This window comes from Chiloscyllium plagiosum, unplaced genomic scaffold, assembly GCF_037043375.1.
Source record: "Chiloscyllium plagiosum isolate Xiang-an unplaced genomic scaffold, Cpla_swu_hap1 HiC_scaffold_10, whole genome shotgun sequence".
Taxonomy (NCBI): domain Eukaryota; kingdom Metazoa; phylum Chordata; class Chondrichthyes; order Orectolobiformes; family Hemiscylliidae; genus Chiloscyllium; species Chiloscyllium plagiosum.
The window spans coordinates 22,237,226-22,254,994 of record NW_028270148.1 but is presented as its reverse complement, the minus strand read 5'-3'; the positions used below and the strand labels follow the sequence as shown (position 1 = coordinate 22,254,994).

Here is a 17,769-nt window from a genome sequence, read left to right as displayed (position 1 = left end):
AGTAATGAAAATATTGATTGAGCAGGACAGAGGCTGGGACACAGGTTCACAATGGCCTCGTGACAGGAAAGTGCAACTCTGGTGACTAGCCAGATGTGAAATTAAAAGAACAGAACAGAGTTGCAGAATGTTAAGTCCGCACAACATCTGGTTCAGCTTGCATGGAATTAGAGTTAGATGTGGGAACAGAAAATCATGACTTTGATTTTCCTACTGTTGTGCTCAAGGTAACTGGAGTTCATCATGTCAAGTAACCAATTAGTAATAGATGTGAACCTTTACTCACTTCTGAGTCAGGGGCCTTGGACTAACGCCCACTTTAGCTTTTTGAGTGCATAATCTGGTTTGACACATCAGCGCTGTATTGAGGAAATGTCAGAGGTGCCATATTACAGGTGAACTAAGAGATTCCATCTACCCTCCCCACAGACTTCAGTTTAATGGTCCATCCAAGAAACAGAGCCATCAATAGTTCAGCATTTAATATTTTTAATGTTACTTGAAATATTATAGATTTTAGCAAGTGCTGAATCTGAAATATATTGGGTTTACTTAGCATGCCAGACAATTTAATAAAATATAAATAAAATTACTTTGCCATTAGAAGCACAACCAGTTTGGCAGCCAAGATTAAAGAAAATGCAGAACTACTTCTATTTTGTTCTCATAATAAGTAAAGGAAAATAAAATAAGTCAATTTAACTTAATGTTTGTGGGGGTCTCTATTGACCAAAACCTTGACTGGATTTGCTTATTTACATATAGTGGCCACCAAAAGATAATTAAAAGCTGGAAACTATACATTGAATGGAAATTGCTTCAAGATTTCCCCAGAGCTCATCCATCATCTACGTAGCACAGATCAGGAATGTGATGGAATAAATTCCATCTGCCAAACTGAGTTCAGCTCCAAGAAAACTCAAGCAGTTCAATACCATCCTGGACAAAGCGTTCTGCATGATTGGCACCATACCCACTGCCTTAAGCAGCCACTTCTTTTGCAATGGCTACAGGATGTACCATCTACAATCTGCAGAAATTCACTGCAGTAACTCACCAAGGTTCCTTCTAGAACACTTTCCAGACCCTATGATTCCCATCACCTGGAAGAATAAGGGCAGATGCTCGGGATCACCACCTCCTGCAAGGTCCCCGAGACTTCACACAACATACCGATTGGAAACTATATGGTCATTCTTTCACTCTGGCCAAGTTGGAATCCGACAGCTTACTTCTTAACAGCACTGTGGCTGTACCTACAATGGATGGACTGCAATTGTTCATCACTCGCCTCCTTCTCCAGAGCATTTAGAGACAGGCAACAATGCTGGTCTTGCTCATGATGCTTATATCGTGTGGATTATATATTTTTTAAATTAAATGAACAGAAAATATTTCTGTAATTATGTGGGTTAGCCTTGGAAGAGGTGGGTGTTCTACTGAAGACAGGTTGCTAGAGACTCAGATTTTCAATGTACATGATTAATCACATTCTATGAACTATATACACAGACTTCACACATCTACAATGTTGCATCTCTCTTCAGAACTTTTGCATTATCATAGGATGTCTCATATCAGAGTAATTTACAAAACAAAAATAGTAAATAAAATTCAGAGAGACAACCAGAGAAAAATGCAAAGAAATGGAGAGAAACATCTCCTCCAATCACAGGCTGGTTGTCTCCCATGCTGGCTACTGATAGGTTTATTTGCAAACCTATTAGGAGCGAGCATGGGAGAGAACCAGCCTATAATTGGAGGAGCAGTGAACAAACTAAATAAATGCCAGCAGTAACAGAGCAAGTAATGGAGAGCCATCTTTTTGTTGATGTTCCGACTGCACCAGATCCAGGGAAAATGGGGGCAGATGGGAGGTCTGATAGACATGATTTTGGGGGTGGGGTGGTGAGAGAGATAGGAGGACCATTGGTACTGTGGAGAGACGGTAGAATTTGAGAGAGATGGAACAGCTGAGAAGGCTCCCAACAGCACAGCAAAGATGGGAAGGTTGTAAGTGGATTGGGTAATGATGAATCTGTAAGATTGTGAAAGATATGTAAAAGTATGCGTCAATTATTTTGAAAAATAAATTTGCTAACGTATCTTTGTCTTATACAAATTTAAATACTGTGGATTCCAAGACATTACTGCTCTCATCGAGTTGTGGCTTTAACGTTTAATGGGGTTGATAATTATTCAGGATATTGTTGAATTCTTCTAATTCTGCCTATGCACTACCAAATACCCACTACAATCAACAAAAGCATCACCTAATAAAAGTTAGTGAGAACAACAAAAAAGCTAGAAGGGCCCCTCAAAAAAATTGAATGCCACGGCTATTTATTCAAATATTACTCCTTCACACTTCCCTACTGGCAAGCCCACCAGGATGAACACTCCCTGTTCCTTTTCAAACTAATATAATACCATAGTTTTCCTCCCACTAAGGAGACAGATGTCTCAAGAGTATGTCCACACCTTTGATTGTGCAGCATTCCAAGACTACTCTATTGGATGAATCCTAAATTTTATGGGGTGAAATCTGAATCCAAGACCTTCTAATTCAGAGACGAGAACGTTGCCTACGTCACCATGACTGAAATCTGGTCAGTCTCACCAGAGTGAGTCATTCCATTCAGAGGTCCCAGTTTTATCCCTACAGGCATTCACTCAAAATAAATTACCGGCAATATGAAAAATGTCCCATTGCCAGTTACCAAACTACATTCATGAATTTGATACATCAGTTTTGTTTCTCTCTTTCTAGATACCAAACAAGCACTGCTGTCTCACAGCACCAGGGACCTGGATTCAATTCTGCCCTAGGGGGACTGTCTATGCACACGCCACGCATTCTCCCTTTGCCTGTGTGCGTTTCTTCTGGGTACTCCACTTTCCTCCCACAGTCCAAAGATGTGCAGGTAAGGTGGCTTGGCCATAATAAATTGTCCATATTGTTCAGGGATGGCGGGTTTGGAAGATCAGTCATCTGAAATGCAGGGTTACAGGGTTTGGGAAGGGATGCAGTTGGGTTGGTTTGAGTGGAATGTTGTTCAGAGGTCTGGTGTGGACTCGACGGGCTGAATGGAGTACTTACACACTGTAGGAATTCTGTTTGTTAATTCATGTTGTCTCTTCAAAATGCACAACAGTGACATCTTTTTATCTACATGGTACCTTTAACATCCCAAGGTACTTTACAGTTGCATTAACGGTAAAGCAAAGCAAGCAAATAATAGAACAAATTGCCAAAATCTCAGTCAAAGTTTTAAGTGTCTTAAAGGATGAAAGCAAGGTAGAGAAGCAGAAGGATAGGTTATTCAAGAGTATGGTGTTGAGGTGATAATGGTGCAGCAATTACACTTCGGAATACACAAGAGGTCAGAATGAAGGAGCACAGGTTTCTCAGAAGGTGGGAGAAAAGAAGAGGGGCAACAACACGGAGGCATTTGAAAAACAAGGATGAGAATTTTAACATCAAAATATTCCTTGACTGGGAATCAGTAAAGTAATATGGGATGGGATTTGTTGGCGGTTAAGACAACACAGGCATCTGAGTTTTTAATGATCTTAAGTTTATAGAGGGTACGACATGGGAGTCTAGCCTGCAGTTTATTGAAACGATCAAATCTAGAGTTCATGAGGGTCTGGCTGAGGGGGTCAACAGCAAAGCAGCAGCTAATGCACATCGACCATGCAAACATAACAACCAATGCTGGTTGGTTAACTGCGGGGAAAATTACAAGCTGATCTCAAGTCCGGTCTCATTCACAACCAAAACACCAGTTTAGCACTCTCCCAGTTCTGGCAGAAATCAACTAACCCAGCACAGGCTAAGTACTGAACCCCAACACCTCTTTGTTCAATACTGTGCAATCACTGTTTAAACCAGAGGCCATCACATAAATCATTCCTGTTTAATTGAATGAACGTGATTAAAAATAGTCCAAATTATAATTGGACACAAGGTTATAACCTAGCACAATCACATAGCATGAGGAAATAAAGATTTTCTACAAAACAACGTTCTCAGTATTTATCCTGTAAAGCAATCAGGTATTGCCGAAGGAGAGAAAACAATTTAGAATTTTGTGCACATTTATGACACATCAGCATTTTTAGCGGTCACTGTTCATTATCCAGACAGCATTGCTATGCCTTTGTGCCATTGTAAAATTGGGTAGCCAAGCTAACAAAACAGAATTGATGAGAAAAAGAGAGACAGAATATGCTGCAACCATTTCTACCTCAACTTCATACAAACAGGAGATCATGACATCATTAAAAACAAAATCAGAATATCAAGTTAAGCTCACCAAACTGTGTGCATGAATTTACAGTCAAAGAATATTCCAACCCCATTATTACTGTCAAATTTTGTTTCATAAAATTCCTGTAAAATGCCTCAGGATGTTTTACTATATTAATTTAATGAGATAAATGGACATGGTATTGTTATTGACATAAGCCATGAATTTCCACCCATCTTCTCTGATCGAGATCTATAGCATTCCCAGTCATTTTGCAAACATCCAGTCTTCTCTTCTTAGGTAGCCCCTTGGGATCAAGGGTGACTGGCCTCCACTCTAGTTCAGTGGCTTGAGATGGCAGATTATTCCAAAATGTGAAATCAACAAAATAATGCCACAAGGGGCTGGAGCTTGAAGGGCCAAGCAGATGAGTTGTTTTGAGGATTGTGCACGGTCTCTGACACCTCAACTATACCTTGAATTGCTCCTGACAATTTCTCTCAATATATATGTGTACAGCCTTCTTGAATAAACCTTCTCCATTTTAGTTGGTCCCAAGTCAGAAACTGGATCAGTGTACAAACATTTGACGTCTTCAGGTGGTGCTTTGAGGGCATCCCTAAAAGTATTTCTGCTGTTGTCCTGGGAATCTCCTGTGACCAAGTTCCAAATAGGGCAGTTGCTTCAAGAGTCTGGTGCCAGGCATATAAACATCCTTCTGAGTGGATTTGGTTTGACATAATTTGCACTTCAATGTTGGGAACATTGGTTTAAGAAGAAGACCACTGCTGTTGAACTGCCTTTCATGCTACCAGATCTGGAGGACCTCATGAATACATTCTTGATAGTCTTTGTCCAGCATTTGGAAGCAGCAGGCACTTCTGAAGCTCAAAGATCATTACTGCTTGTCAAATATAGTGTTAGTTGAGACTTGAGATTCTAGTCCTTAAATATTCTTCCTCAGTTGGTCCAATGCTAAACCGGCATGTTGAGATTTATTGTTCATCAAGAGGAGGATCCCAAGGTATGGAAAAAGCTCTATTTTTCAGGAAGTCACTGATCTTAAATTGATAGGAGGAAGTGTTACTCTCTAGGAGATAGTTGGAAGGTGATCCCAATCTTCACTGAAATATATGTGCTGTGGTTATCCCAACAGAAAGAATCATGTCTTGCACCTCATTGTGAAGTAGGTATAAGATGGTTGTACATTTCTGAATGATGATAAATTTGAGGAACATACTCCATAAACTTTTTTTTTTTAAAGTTGATAATATCAAACGCTGAAAAACAGTTGAAGCCTGAAGCATTTGGAAACCCTAGTGAAATTCTGAAACACAGTGGAGATACATTCCTGACGTGGCTGCACAACTTCTGCAAGTTCATATTTCTCTCAGGAAGAGAAGTTTGTGCTGGGATCATGTCAGAGGTGGTCTGATCATGACTAATCACAAAAAGAGAGAAGTATGATTGCAGTAACTACAGTGCAGTCTACCTGCTGGCTACAGAGGGAAGATCACCACAAGAGACCCTCCCGTCCCCTCTTCCTAATGGCTGGGGAGCTCCTTTAGAGTCTCAGTGCAGTTTTCATCCATCAAGAGATGCTACAGTCATAAATACCACTGCCCAAGAAATTCAATAAAAATGCAAGGAACATCACCAACCTTAGGTGACCTCATAAAACTACCCACCATCCCATTTTAAATCAGTGTTGCTACTACAGTATACAGAAATTATTGAATACTAGAGTTAATCCTGTGCTTAATTCACAAACTGCAGTTTTGCTCAAGTTGTCTCTGGAAAGGATGTTGTGAAACTTGAAAGGGTTCAGAAAAGATTTACAAGGATGTTGCTCGGGTTAGAGGATTTGAGCTATAGGGAAATGCTGAATGGGCTGGGGCTGTTTTCTCTGGAGCATCAGAGGCTGAGTGTTTATAAAATCATGAGGGGCATGGATAAAATAAACAGACCAAGTATTTTTCCCTGGGATGGTGGAGTCCAGAACTAGAAGGTATAGGTTTAGGGCGAGAGGGGAAAGATATAAAAGGAACCCAAGGGATAACCTTTTTAACGAAGGGTGATGCATTTATGGAATGAGCTGCCAGAGGAAATGGTAGAGGCTGGTAATTACAACATTTAAAAGGCATCTGAATAGGTGTATAAATAGAAAAGGTTTAGAAGGATATGGGCCAAGTACTGGCAAATGGGACTAGGTTAGTTTCGGATATCTTTTCGGCATGAACAAGTTGAAGGATCGGTTTCTGTGCTGTGCAGCTCTATGACCATGGTATCTAATCCCTACCAACCAGGAAGGAAGTTTACAAAAGATATTACAGATGCTATAGATCAAACACAAGGATTAATCAAAACAAAGATGGCTAAAAGTGGAAATTGGTATACGTGAAAACATCATTAATAACACAAAGGGAGTAGGAATTGCACAGAGGAGGAAAACAAACAATTTATCAAAGATTATTATCCGTGTTATTTGTGCAAGATGTTTCAATCACATCAGATTATAATCATACATTGTTCCAAAACATCCTTATAGATATCACCGAAGGACACTTTTTGAAATCACCTACATCCTTCGCACATGTAGTGTCTTCTTACAATGTTTTTCCACTGTTTTGACTGAAAGTGTCAATTGATGTGGAAACTCACTGAACTATTTAAAGAAAGAGCAGAAACATCTTGATTGATCAATCAGGTTGCAGTCCTACAATTGGTTTCAAAAGGACAAAAAACAAATCACAAATCACAATCTCTGATTCCATGATAAACCAAGTATGCCAAGTACAACACAGCAACAGGGCTCTCATGTAATGAATTCTGGTGTTTAGAGTCCACAGAAGCAACGTTCACCCACCAGACCACAGATTCAAAAACACCAGCAACGGTTCTCCTTCAAGATCCTTCACTCCACACTCGCAGCTATGCGGCAGCACCTAATCTCTCTACAGTCAGTCCTGCCACATCAGAGGGCCCCACACACTCAGAACTGCAAAGGACCCCTTCTATATTATATTCAGGAGAATTCATACTATCAACAAACAATATTTCAACACCATCTCAAACAAAAGCTAAGTACAACAAACTGTTTATCTACCCACCTCCACAACCAGCATTCCTCAAACATTCCAGAAGATTCCCCCGGGCTCTGGAACTGCTCGGATGCCATTAGCCATGCAGTTGCTGCAGCCACCATCCCCACGGTGATGGATGACGTCACTTCCGCCCCCATCATGGCCACTTCCATAGCACTTGCGCCCCTCAATTCCTCATGCACCACATGTGACATCACTTCCACCCCTCACATCATCGCTGATGTCACACACACTGACTCTCCCCGTCCCCACTGCCGAGTTTGCCACCACTTCCACTCCCAATGCCCCTCACCTGCATTCTGCTAACATGTGCCCACGCAGGTCCCACTGTCACCATCCCTGCCATCCTGAACCCTGAAGGGAACACTAGCCCTGCTCATGTCTCCACCCATATTTCCACTAACACCACGCCCACTCCAGTTACAGGCTCTGCCCCCACTTCACACCTACACCAGGTCCTAGCTCCCAGCCCTGCCGGGTTTTCACCATTCCCCCTGACATCCCCCTCACTGAGGAGAGACGATCAGTCCTCAGCAAAGGCCTCACCTTTATCCCACTCCATCCACATATCAATGAATTTAATACATGCAGTGACGTTGAACACTTCTTCCGCTGCCTCCGTGCTTACTTTTACAATCAAGACTCCCGCCCACCTTCCGAGGACCCCTTTGCCCACCTCCAACACACTCCATTCACCTGGACACCCGGTGCTGGCCTATTACCCGCCCTCGATCTCCATTTCCAACTGCTGCCGAGATATTAACCGCCTCAACCTGTCTACCCCCCTCCCCCAACCCCTCACCGCGCAACCCTCCACTCCCTCTGCTCCAATCCAAACCACACCATCAAACCAGCAGATAAAGGGGGTGCAGTGGTAGTTTGGCACACTGACCTCTACACTGCTGAAGCCAGACGCCAACCCTTAGACACCTCCTCCTACCATAACCCCATTCCCCCCCCCCCATCACCAAACCGTCATCACCCAGACCATACAGAACCTCATCACCTCAGGAGATCTCCCACCCACAGCTTCCAACCTCAGTCTGGGAACCCCGCACTGCCCGATTCTACCTCCTTCCCAAGATCCACAAGCCTGACCACCCTGGCCGACCCATTGTCCCTCCCTCACTTCCTGGCACCCTCCCCTGCCACCGCAGGAATTGCAAAACCTGCGCCCATACCTCCTCCCTCACCTCCATCCAAGGCCCAAAAGGAGCCTTCCACATCCAAAGTTTTACCTGCACATCCACCAATATCATTTATTGTATCCGTTGCTCCCGATGCGGTCTCCTGTACATTGGGGAGACTGGACGCCTCCTTGCAAAGCACTTTAGGGAACATTTCCGGGACACCCGCACCAATCAACCCCACCGCCCTGTGGCCCAACATTTCAACTCCCCCCTCCCACTACCTCCCACTCTGCCGAGGACATGCAGGTCCTGGGCCTCCTCCACCGCCGCACCCTCACCACCCAATGCCTGGAGAAAGAACGCTTCATCTTTCGCCTCGGAACACTTCAATCCCAGGGCATCAATGTGGATTTCACCAGTTTCCTCATTTCCCCTTCCCCCACCTCATCCCAGCTCCAACCTTCCAGCTCAGCACCACCCTCATGACCTGTCCTACCTGCTTATCTTCCTTCCCACCTATCCACTCCAACCTCCTCTCTGACCTAGCACCTTCATTCCCACCCCCATTCACTCATTGTACTTTTTGCTACCTTCCCCCAGTCCCACCCCACCTCTCATTTCTCTCTCCACTCTGCAGCCACCGTGCCTCTATTCCCGATTCCTGTTTCGGGCCATTTTCCTGCTCCTCAGATGCTGCCTGAGCTGCTATGCTTTTCCTGCATCACTCTAATCGAGACTCTGGTTTCCAGCATCTGCAGTCCTTTTTACCTACCTTGAGGGTTTACCTGCTCTAATAGAAGATTCATTGTCTAAAAACACAAGGGAAATGGCTTAAATTCTTTGTTCTGTCTCGTCACAACACATAGCATACACTTGATCAGAAACATACACAACAGGAGACATGTTCAACATTTCACCACCTCAGCTTAATGTAACAATTTGTATACTCAAAGTGTGGGGTTTTCTTCTCCCTCGCAAGCCAGAGGACCAAAATCATCCCGAATTTCAAAATAAGGTAAATAAATTGTTTCTAGCAAGCTGGCTAAATGTTAGAAAAGAAGTGTAACACCAAAAAGGCAGATTCCAAACATTTCTTGAGAATTAGATAAAGCTATCACAATCTCGAGTCAGGATACTCCTGAGATGACACACACACACACACACACACACACACACACACACACACACACACACACGAGCTGTAACCTAACATAGTTCTGTTTATAAGGAGTTTGGAAAGAAAGTTTAAAAAAAAAAAGAGTGCTGGGAGAATCAGCAGGTCTGACAGCATCTTTGGAGAGAAATATAGAGTCCACGTATCAAATCAAAGACCTTCCATTCTCTCCAGATAAAAAGTCATTAGATTGCAGCATCAACTCAGACTCTCTCTCCAGACACGGTGCCAAATCTGTTGAGCATTTCTACCATTTTCTGGCTTTTATTTCACACGTCATAAATGGCACTGTCTATTTTGTTTTTGTGTTGAATAAAATGTAACATTGAGCACAGTGGACAAGTAGGATCAGTCAGTCCCCCAACTTTGATTAAATTTCAACTACACATTCCAGACAAATTAGTCATTCTCAGTTATAATAAGAGCAAGAGAAAGCTGGAAAACACTCAGCAGGTCAGGCAGCATCTGCGCAGAGAGAAAGAAAGAGTGTAAATGTTTTGGCTGGGTAACCTTTCATTAGAACCAAGTGAAATTATTTCAGGTTTCCACCATCTCCAGGACTTTGCTTTTGCATTCTCGATTGCAAATGGGGACTATGCAGTTTTCCTTAAAAATCTCCACGACATCGTAAATACTGTATTACAATTTTACCCATTCCTAACAGCTGGCTAAATGTTATGACACCTTGTAAGCCATGAGCTGGAGCAATGAATGAGGTTGCCAAAAAAAAAAAAAAGGACTCCTAAAGGACTTGCAAAGTGTCAAAACAATGAGGACAGAGGTTGCCTTGGGTTAGGCTGGGGGCCAGGGTGCTTTACAGGACAAGCAGAATTCTGAGCGACTCCTTTAAAGATTACCAATGTTTTTGGACATTGTAAATTTGAACTAAATTAGCTATATATCCCATTATTTAGCTATCCATAAGATAATATTGAATGAGAAATCTATTTGAGCCATTGACCCCATTATTTTCAATATACAACTAAATTTGAGAAATCAACTATTTCAGTCTTAATTAATCTCAAGAGAACAGAAGACAAAAAGGATAAACCAGTGGCTCCCCAGTAATCTAATGAAAAATCCTAGGATATCAAAGTAACATTATAACCTGAATTATTTAACCTGTTGTATTACACAGATGACAAGCCAATGGTCCTAATAGCACAGACATCAGATTTTTAAAGCATTTGATCATCAACTTCTATTTTTATACTAGGATCTTTTAATCTGATTCTTCACTAGGTATTACATGGGGAGGCGACAGCCTAGTGATATTATTGCTGGACTGTTAATCCAGAGGCCCAGGCAATGTTCTGGGGCCCTGGGTTCGAATCCCACCATGGGTCATGGTGGAATTTGAATTAAATAAAAATCTGGAATTAAGAGACTAATTATGACAACAAATCCATTATCAAATGTCACGAAAAACCCATCTAGTTCACAAATCACCGTCAGGGAGGGAAATCTGCACACCCACACTACATGTGAATCCACACCCACAGTGCAGTTGACTCTTAATTGCCTTCTGCAATGGCCCGTCAGAGGCCAACAGTTCTTCTCTAACCAACAGCCTCACCAGCAAGAGGCTGTGTCGTGCAGTGTCATGCACTGAGAATTCAGAGGACCAACCCAGGTGCAAACACGTGACAGTAGGAAGGGTAATCAGAGGGAGGTGGGAATTCGACAACGAAGGCAGTGATGACAATATAAATCAAAGTTAACAAGGGTTACTATAATGAGTGTCTAATTATCTGAAAGCAAGGCTCAAGGGAAATAAAAATACGTAGCATATTAGGAGTGGGCTTGAGAGGGGAAGTGATGGGATGTTTAGGGGTGTTAAATTGGGTGATATGATGGCGCACTGTTCCAGTCACCTTTCTGCCTCCTTGGTACTTTGCCAGCAGAGAAGATTTCACACAACCGACATGCTTTTGGTCAAGTGCCCGATAATGAGGATTTCAGAGTCTTTTCCCATCACCAGTGTTTGGCCTATCACAGGGCATGCTCCCTGACTTCCCAAACCCAGGGTCAATTCCCACTTCCCTTCACCTGTTCCTTAACTGACCCCAGCAAAAGTTCCCTGCTTCCCTGGGTGTCAATTCCACAACTGAACACCATTGGGAACTGGATGTAGTAGCAAGACCAGAACTGAACATCTACTCAGACAGAGTTGGAAATCTCAAAGTCTGGACTAATTAACAGTCTGACACCTGTGAAATTGCCTCAGGTCTACCCAGCCAAGTGGAGATAGGCTTCACTCCAACTTTTAAGCTGGACAGTGAGGTTTCTGCACAAAATCCTAACCTATGCAAATGGAATTGACTGTTTCTACCAGGGGTTCAAGTATGTTTACACCTAAACAAGCAAGCAAGCAAGCAATGTTCAAGAGTAAAACAAAAAGAGGAATTAGAAAATGCAAGAATAAAAGAATATCCAAAAAGAAATGACAATAACGTTATTCGATGCAAGAAAAAAATTGAAAAAGTGAGAGAGAACATACTTGACAGTATATCTTCAGTCAGATGAAAAGGGAACTAGCCCTAGTTAAATCAGAAACAACGACATGAACAATCAGACAATTGTCAAACAATAGAAAACGTTCAAAACTGGAGATGATTAAGGAACATAATAGGCCCATTCCCACAGGCAGGAAAGAGGCACTTCAACACAAAAATATTAAAGCAGATGACAAATTTGAAATTCATTGTATTTTCTGTACTCTGGCTTTTTTTTCCCTGTCTATGAAGAGACAATAAAGAGATTTAAAATGCCAACACAACAATAAAAACAAGTCACATGCAATGTAACAAAAATAGTGATAACAAAAAAAAGTTAAAAATTAAGCTGAGGGGAGAGAAACAAAAGCAGAAATTGTTGAAGAAACTCAGCAGGTCTGGCAGCGTGTGGGGAGAGAAAATAGAGTTAACATTTCAAGTGCCGTTGCTTCAGATAGAGGATTATTTGAAACATTGAACTCTGCTTTCTCTCAACAAATGATACTAGACTTGCTGAGTGTCTCCAAAAATGTGTTTGTTTCAGATTTCTGTATCTGCAGTTCTTTGTTTTATGTCAGAGAGAAAAACAGGACATTTTTCAAAGGAGGATGAAAAATTAAATAACTGGTTTGTTGCTTTTGTTTTTACTGAAGATTGGGAAAATATATGGATAGAAGATGAACAGGAACAGCTAACTCAACAAGATAGCTAGATGCAGTTTTCAGGTCTTCAGAATTACAATCTAACATCAGGTAGGGTAAGCATCTACAAGCTATTAATGGGAATAAAGTTACTGGAATAGAAATCTTAAATGTTGTTAAGGACATCCCAGCATAGACTTGTAAAACACATAGCACAGGTGGATACCTAACCAGCACTTCTGTTTTATTTTAGATCTCCAGCACCTACTCTATATATTTTTTTTAATTTTACTGTTTCTTTCAACTTTGTTTTTCTTATTTCATCAGGAAGAGTTATTCACAATTTAGATACACAGATGCACACAGAGGAAACTCATGAAAACAACTGGCTACTTACTGTACAAGAATCAATAGAATCACTTGGAAGCCAGCCATCACAATGAAGCTAAATCCAGGAAATGATGTGAGTGTTTGGGGATAGAGTGCATCAAATACAGTTGTCCCAATTATAACACAGATTGTTTCGATAGAAGCCATGCAAGAAAACATTGCACCTATTAATAATTAAAAAAACACAACCATATGAAATATTAAAGCTTTGGTCACAGAACTGGTATTCAGTAACAAATAAATAAAGCAGCTGAAAAAGCACCATCTTTTAGACTCTGTGGGGATAGTGAGCAATTAAAATTAAAATTCATAACAACAGAACACAACATTCTGCAACAAAGATTGAATAATAAAATTTTGGCAAAATTCCAGAAACTGGTTCATCATTGATGCACAAGTATCAAAAGTCCATCAGTTCCATACAATAAAGTAGCTTTTTATTTCTGAAAGAGGTAGTGGCAATGGTGGTGGTAATGTCATGGGGCTAGTAATATGGAACCCAAGACTCATGTGCCATAGGTGGCACATGGCGGAGTCTGAATTCAAACAAAATCTGGAATTCAAAAAAAAATCACGCTGAATGACGGCCCCTACAATTGTTGTGCAAAGCCATCTAGCTCCCTTTATCTGGTCTGACATATACGTGACATGTATCATACCACATCAAATTCTAAAACAAGGGAATGAGAAAGGCGGTACCATAGGCAATGATCTAGACATCAGAGATGACAATGACGAACATACATTGCAGGTACACAAAGTCCTCCTGACAAACATTTGGGGATTTTGAACCAAAATTCAGATAGCAATTCTTCAGACTAGTCAAGCCTGACCTAGTCACTCATGCAATCATGCCTTACCCAGTCCCACATACCACAATCTCCAACACTGGACATGGTATGGGGTAACATACAGTGAGGAAGGAGTTGAGCTGAGAGCTCTCAATATTAAATTTGGACCTCAAATTCATAAGGCATCAGGACAAACAAATTTCCTGTTGATTAACATTTATTGCTGTCTCCTCAAACACACAGGTCACATCATTAGGACTCATCAGCTAGCTCAGTTAATAGCTTCTAGATTGGTTGGTTTCCTCAGCATATGCTACAGGGAAACTTATTCTACCCCATTCTCACAAATCTACTGTCTATGTGTTATAATAGGACAAGGGATGGTCAGCCCAAATGGCACGGGATGATTCGAGACAAACTCATCTTCACATTAAGAATACTCTCCATGTAGTGGAGTCTTACCTTTTTTTGCCTAAAAGTGAGAGTCATGTCAGGTATAAAGGAGTGAAACTGCCAAAAGGCCAGACAAGTTTTCTCACCATACCTTACCAAACTCGTCGCTTTAATTGCCATTGCCAACCTAGAGTATCATGTCATACATCCATCCTATCTTACCATGTACCATTCCCAGAAAAACTTACCACTCACCAGACATAGACCAAGAACAGCATCCCTTGTGGCCATGCAATTGTCAAAAGCTTTCAATACGTATCATAGCAAATTTCACACAAGGTAGCGGAAAATTACCAATTGAGGATTACATTTTGTTAAAGGCCTTGTTAACAGCCCAATTTACTCATTAACATGCAACTTCTTATCTTACCAGAACCAGGGGTCGTAGTCTAAAGGATAAGGGGTAAGCCATTTAGTACCAATGAGAAGCAACATCTTCACCCAGAGAAGTGGTGAACCTGTGGAATTCTCTATTACATTAAAATGATTCAGGCCAAGATAGTGAATGTTTTCAAGGAGTTAGATATAGTTCTTATAGGGCTAAAGGGCATGGTGAGAAAGCAGGAATGAGATAGAGTTGGATGATCCACAGAAGATCCAAAATCAGGCAGCCCATCACCCATGTAGACTTTTTCTGCCCCTTTTGTAGGCTGATTTCCTGGTGTAAATGAGGACTGCAGATGCTGGAGATCAGAGTCAAAACATGTGGTGCTGGAAAAAACACAGCCGGTCAGGCAGCATCCAAGGAACAGAAGAATCAATGTGTGATTCATCATTCCTGAAGAGCTCATGCTCAACATCGACTCTCCTGCTCCTCAGATGCTGCCTGACTGGCTGTCTCTTTCCAGCACCACACATTTTCATTAATTTCCTGGAGTAGTGAGAATGGGAGGGAAATCAGAAGAAGATGAAAGTAGGTGGCACAGTTCTTACTTTTGAAGCAGGTGGGAAGCTATCCCCAAGAAAGTGATTGGGCAGAGGACATTCAGGCTTAGTGGCAAAATGGATTTCAGTGGATGAGAGAGTGAGTGAGGGAAGATGTTGCAGGCAATAGTGAACGTGTTAGGGTGGAGACACTTGGTGGGAGGTGTATACAGTAGCAGAGATAGGGAGTGAGGGGTATGGAAAGAAAGTGACACGTACGTTGGTAGAGTAGAAGTGGTCATTGACTTTTTTCCTTCAATGCTGTACATTCTCCAGATAAACTGTTTTAACATGGGTAGCAATCTTAAACCAGGGCTGGCATAGTCTCATGCTATGACTTCTACTGTTGGTCCTGAGAGAGATCACTCTGTCCAGCAGGACGTCCCTGTTCCTCCATGGAAAGGGAGTTGACAATTTACCCTTTCTACTATGCCTGGGACAAATATCAAGAACCAAAAGAGGAAAGCTCTTTGTTAACAGTGCATATCTGGGTGCACAATGGGTTTTAAAGATGGCATGTACAAGGGATGCTGGTGAATTCCAGGATATCTGCTGAGTGATGAGTTGTCCTAAGAACAATGTGGGGCTGGTATCCCCTTGAAAAATACCATAGTGACTTGAAGGAGAGAGTTTGGTAAGGTATAGTGCGAAAACTCATAAGCCTTGCAATAGGAGTCCCAGCAAAAACTCAATGTAATTTGGACTTAAAATAAAAAGCTTCAGCCACAGCTTTATTTTCCAGAGTTATTCATGGAATTCAGATTTTACCAGATCCCATAATGGGATTTGAACCCATGCTCAGAGAGCATTAGTTTGATCCTCTGGATTGCTAATTAAGTGGCATCACCAGAATACAACTCCACCCTTACAAATCTTCAAAACTTGCAACCTCTAATATCCAAAAGGACGACAGTAACAGATACATGGGATCACCATCAAATACATGTTCCTCCCCAAGTTACAATTTGCAACTAAGATCACCATTCCCTTAACCTTGTTGGGTCAAAATAGTGAAATTCTCTTCCCAATAGCACAATGATTGACCTCCAAAGGACTGCAGATCAAAAAAGATAGCTCACCAACATTTTCTCCAGGACTATTGGGGATCAGCAATAAATGCTAACTCAGCCTGTCATGCCCACATCCTATGAACCATTTTTATTTTAAAGTGGCAAAGCAAATGGCTATACAGTTGAATGGGAATTAGTGTTTTAAATGACGCGTTGACCAAGACCATCGCAGTCCATGACATCAAAGATAAAATACTAGAACAAGAATGAGGCAAAGTACAAAACAACATGGGAGGGAAAAAAGCCATGTAAATAGATGATGTAACATGCCAATTCCAGTTGAATTGGAAGTTTATCCCTAGTTTGATGAAAGAAGTCGGCCAACTTTATTTAAATAGTGAAACCAGAATTGTAGGGCCTGTGTTTGTAAATGGGCATTAGTTTTCTAATGGAGAGATCAATGTAAAAGGCCCTCCTCTCAAAAAGTTCTTGATCTTCTTTGTGTCATATTTGTAGAAATGTAGATATGGCTACATTGCCACTTCTCTATATCACAACAGGAAGGAATTACCTTTGTCTCTGCCAGAGTTAGTTTATAAAAGCGTTATAAGGAAGTATTGACTAACCATGAAAGCTTGAGTGCTTTAATATTAAAGTGAGATTAAGATCACATTCTAACCCATTTATAATGAATGCAAGTCAAACTGAATTATCACAAAATCATTAAATTTAATTTCACAAGCAAACCTGCAACATTGACCTTGTTCATTTCGTTCTACGATACTAGATGCCACAGACTGAAGCACAGTTCCAGTGAATCCAGAAAGACTGTTCATTACCGCACCTGGAAGATTAATATTTGAAACGCATGATCAATTTTCTTTTCCTAATTTGAGAAGACAAATAATTTCATATAGATCCATTCAGGTGAGTATGAGTGGGAGTTGTAATGGACCATATAGAAAAAACAAAAAAAAAGATATATTTTTATAAATTAAGACAGTACCCACAAAGTGTCTTTTTTTGACTTCAGGACATTTCAAAGTATTTTACACAATCCCTTTTGAAATGTGACCCGTTTTAGTAATGATTTGGAAGTACCAGTGTTGTACTGGGGTGTACAAACCTGCGTGATTTTCAACCATTTTAGTAATATTAATTACGGGGTAAGTATCAAAATGGAACTTCAGGAACTCCCCCATTTCTTTGATTAGTGTCAGAGAATCTTTTACACAAGGAAAGAAAAACTCTCAGTTTAATATTTAATTTGAAAAGGTGCACTTCCAACAGTGTAGCATTCTCTCAGTATAACACTGAATTATCAAAAATTGATCATTTGCTAAAGTCTCAGACTAGCTGTTGAATGTATGAACTTCTGACCTTTTGACAAAGTGTCAAAACTAC

At 41.2% G+C, this 17,769-nt stretch overlaps 1 protein-coding gene across 5 annotated transcripts in view; it reads right to left on the bottom strand.

The window, feature by feature from the left end:
* Positions 1-17,769, bottom strand: part of LOC122552666 (proton-coupled folate transporter) — a 97,975-nt gene that overhangs the window by 14,900 nt on the left and 65,306 nt on the right. For 2 of the 5 annotated variants that reach the window (XM_043695493.2, XM_043695497.2), the window contains 2 exons: positions 17,126-17,209; positions 13,195-13,351 (listed from right to left, as the gene is read on the bottom strand). In XM_043695493.2, the coding sequence (XP_043551428.1) occupies positions 13,195-13,351; positions 17,126-17,209 (241 nt within the window). Of the gene's footprint in view, positions 1-13,194; positions 13,352-17,112; positions 17,210-17,769 lie in introns of all 5 variants that reach the window. The other 3 variants (XR_015758366.1, XM_087991208.1, XM_087991207.1) reach the window with 3 other exon arrangements.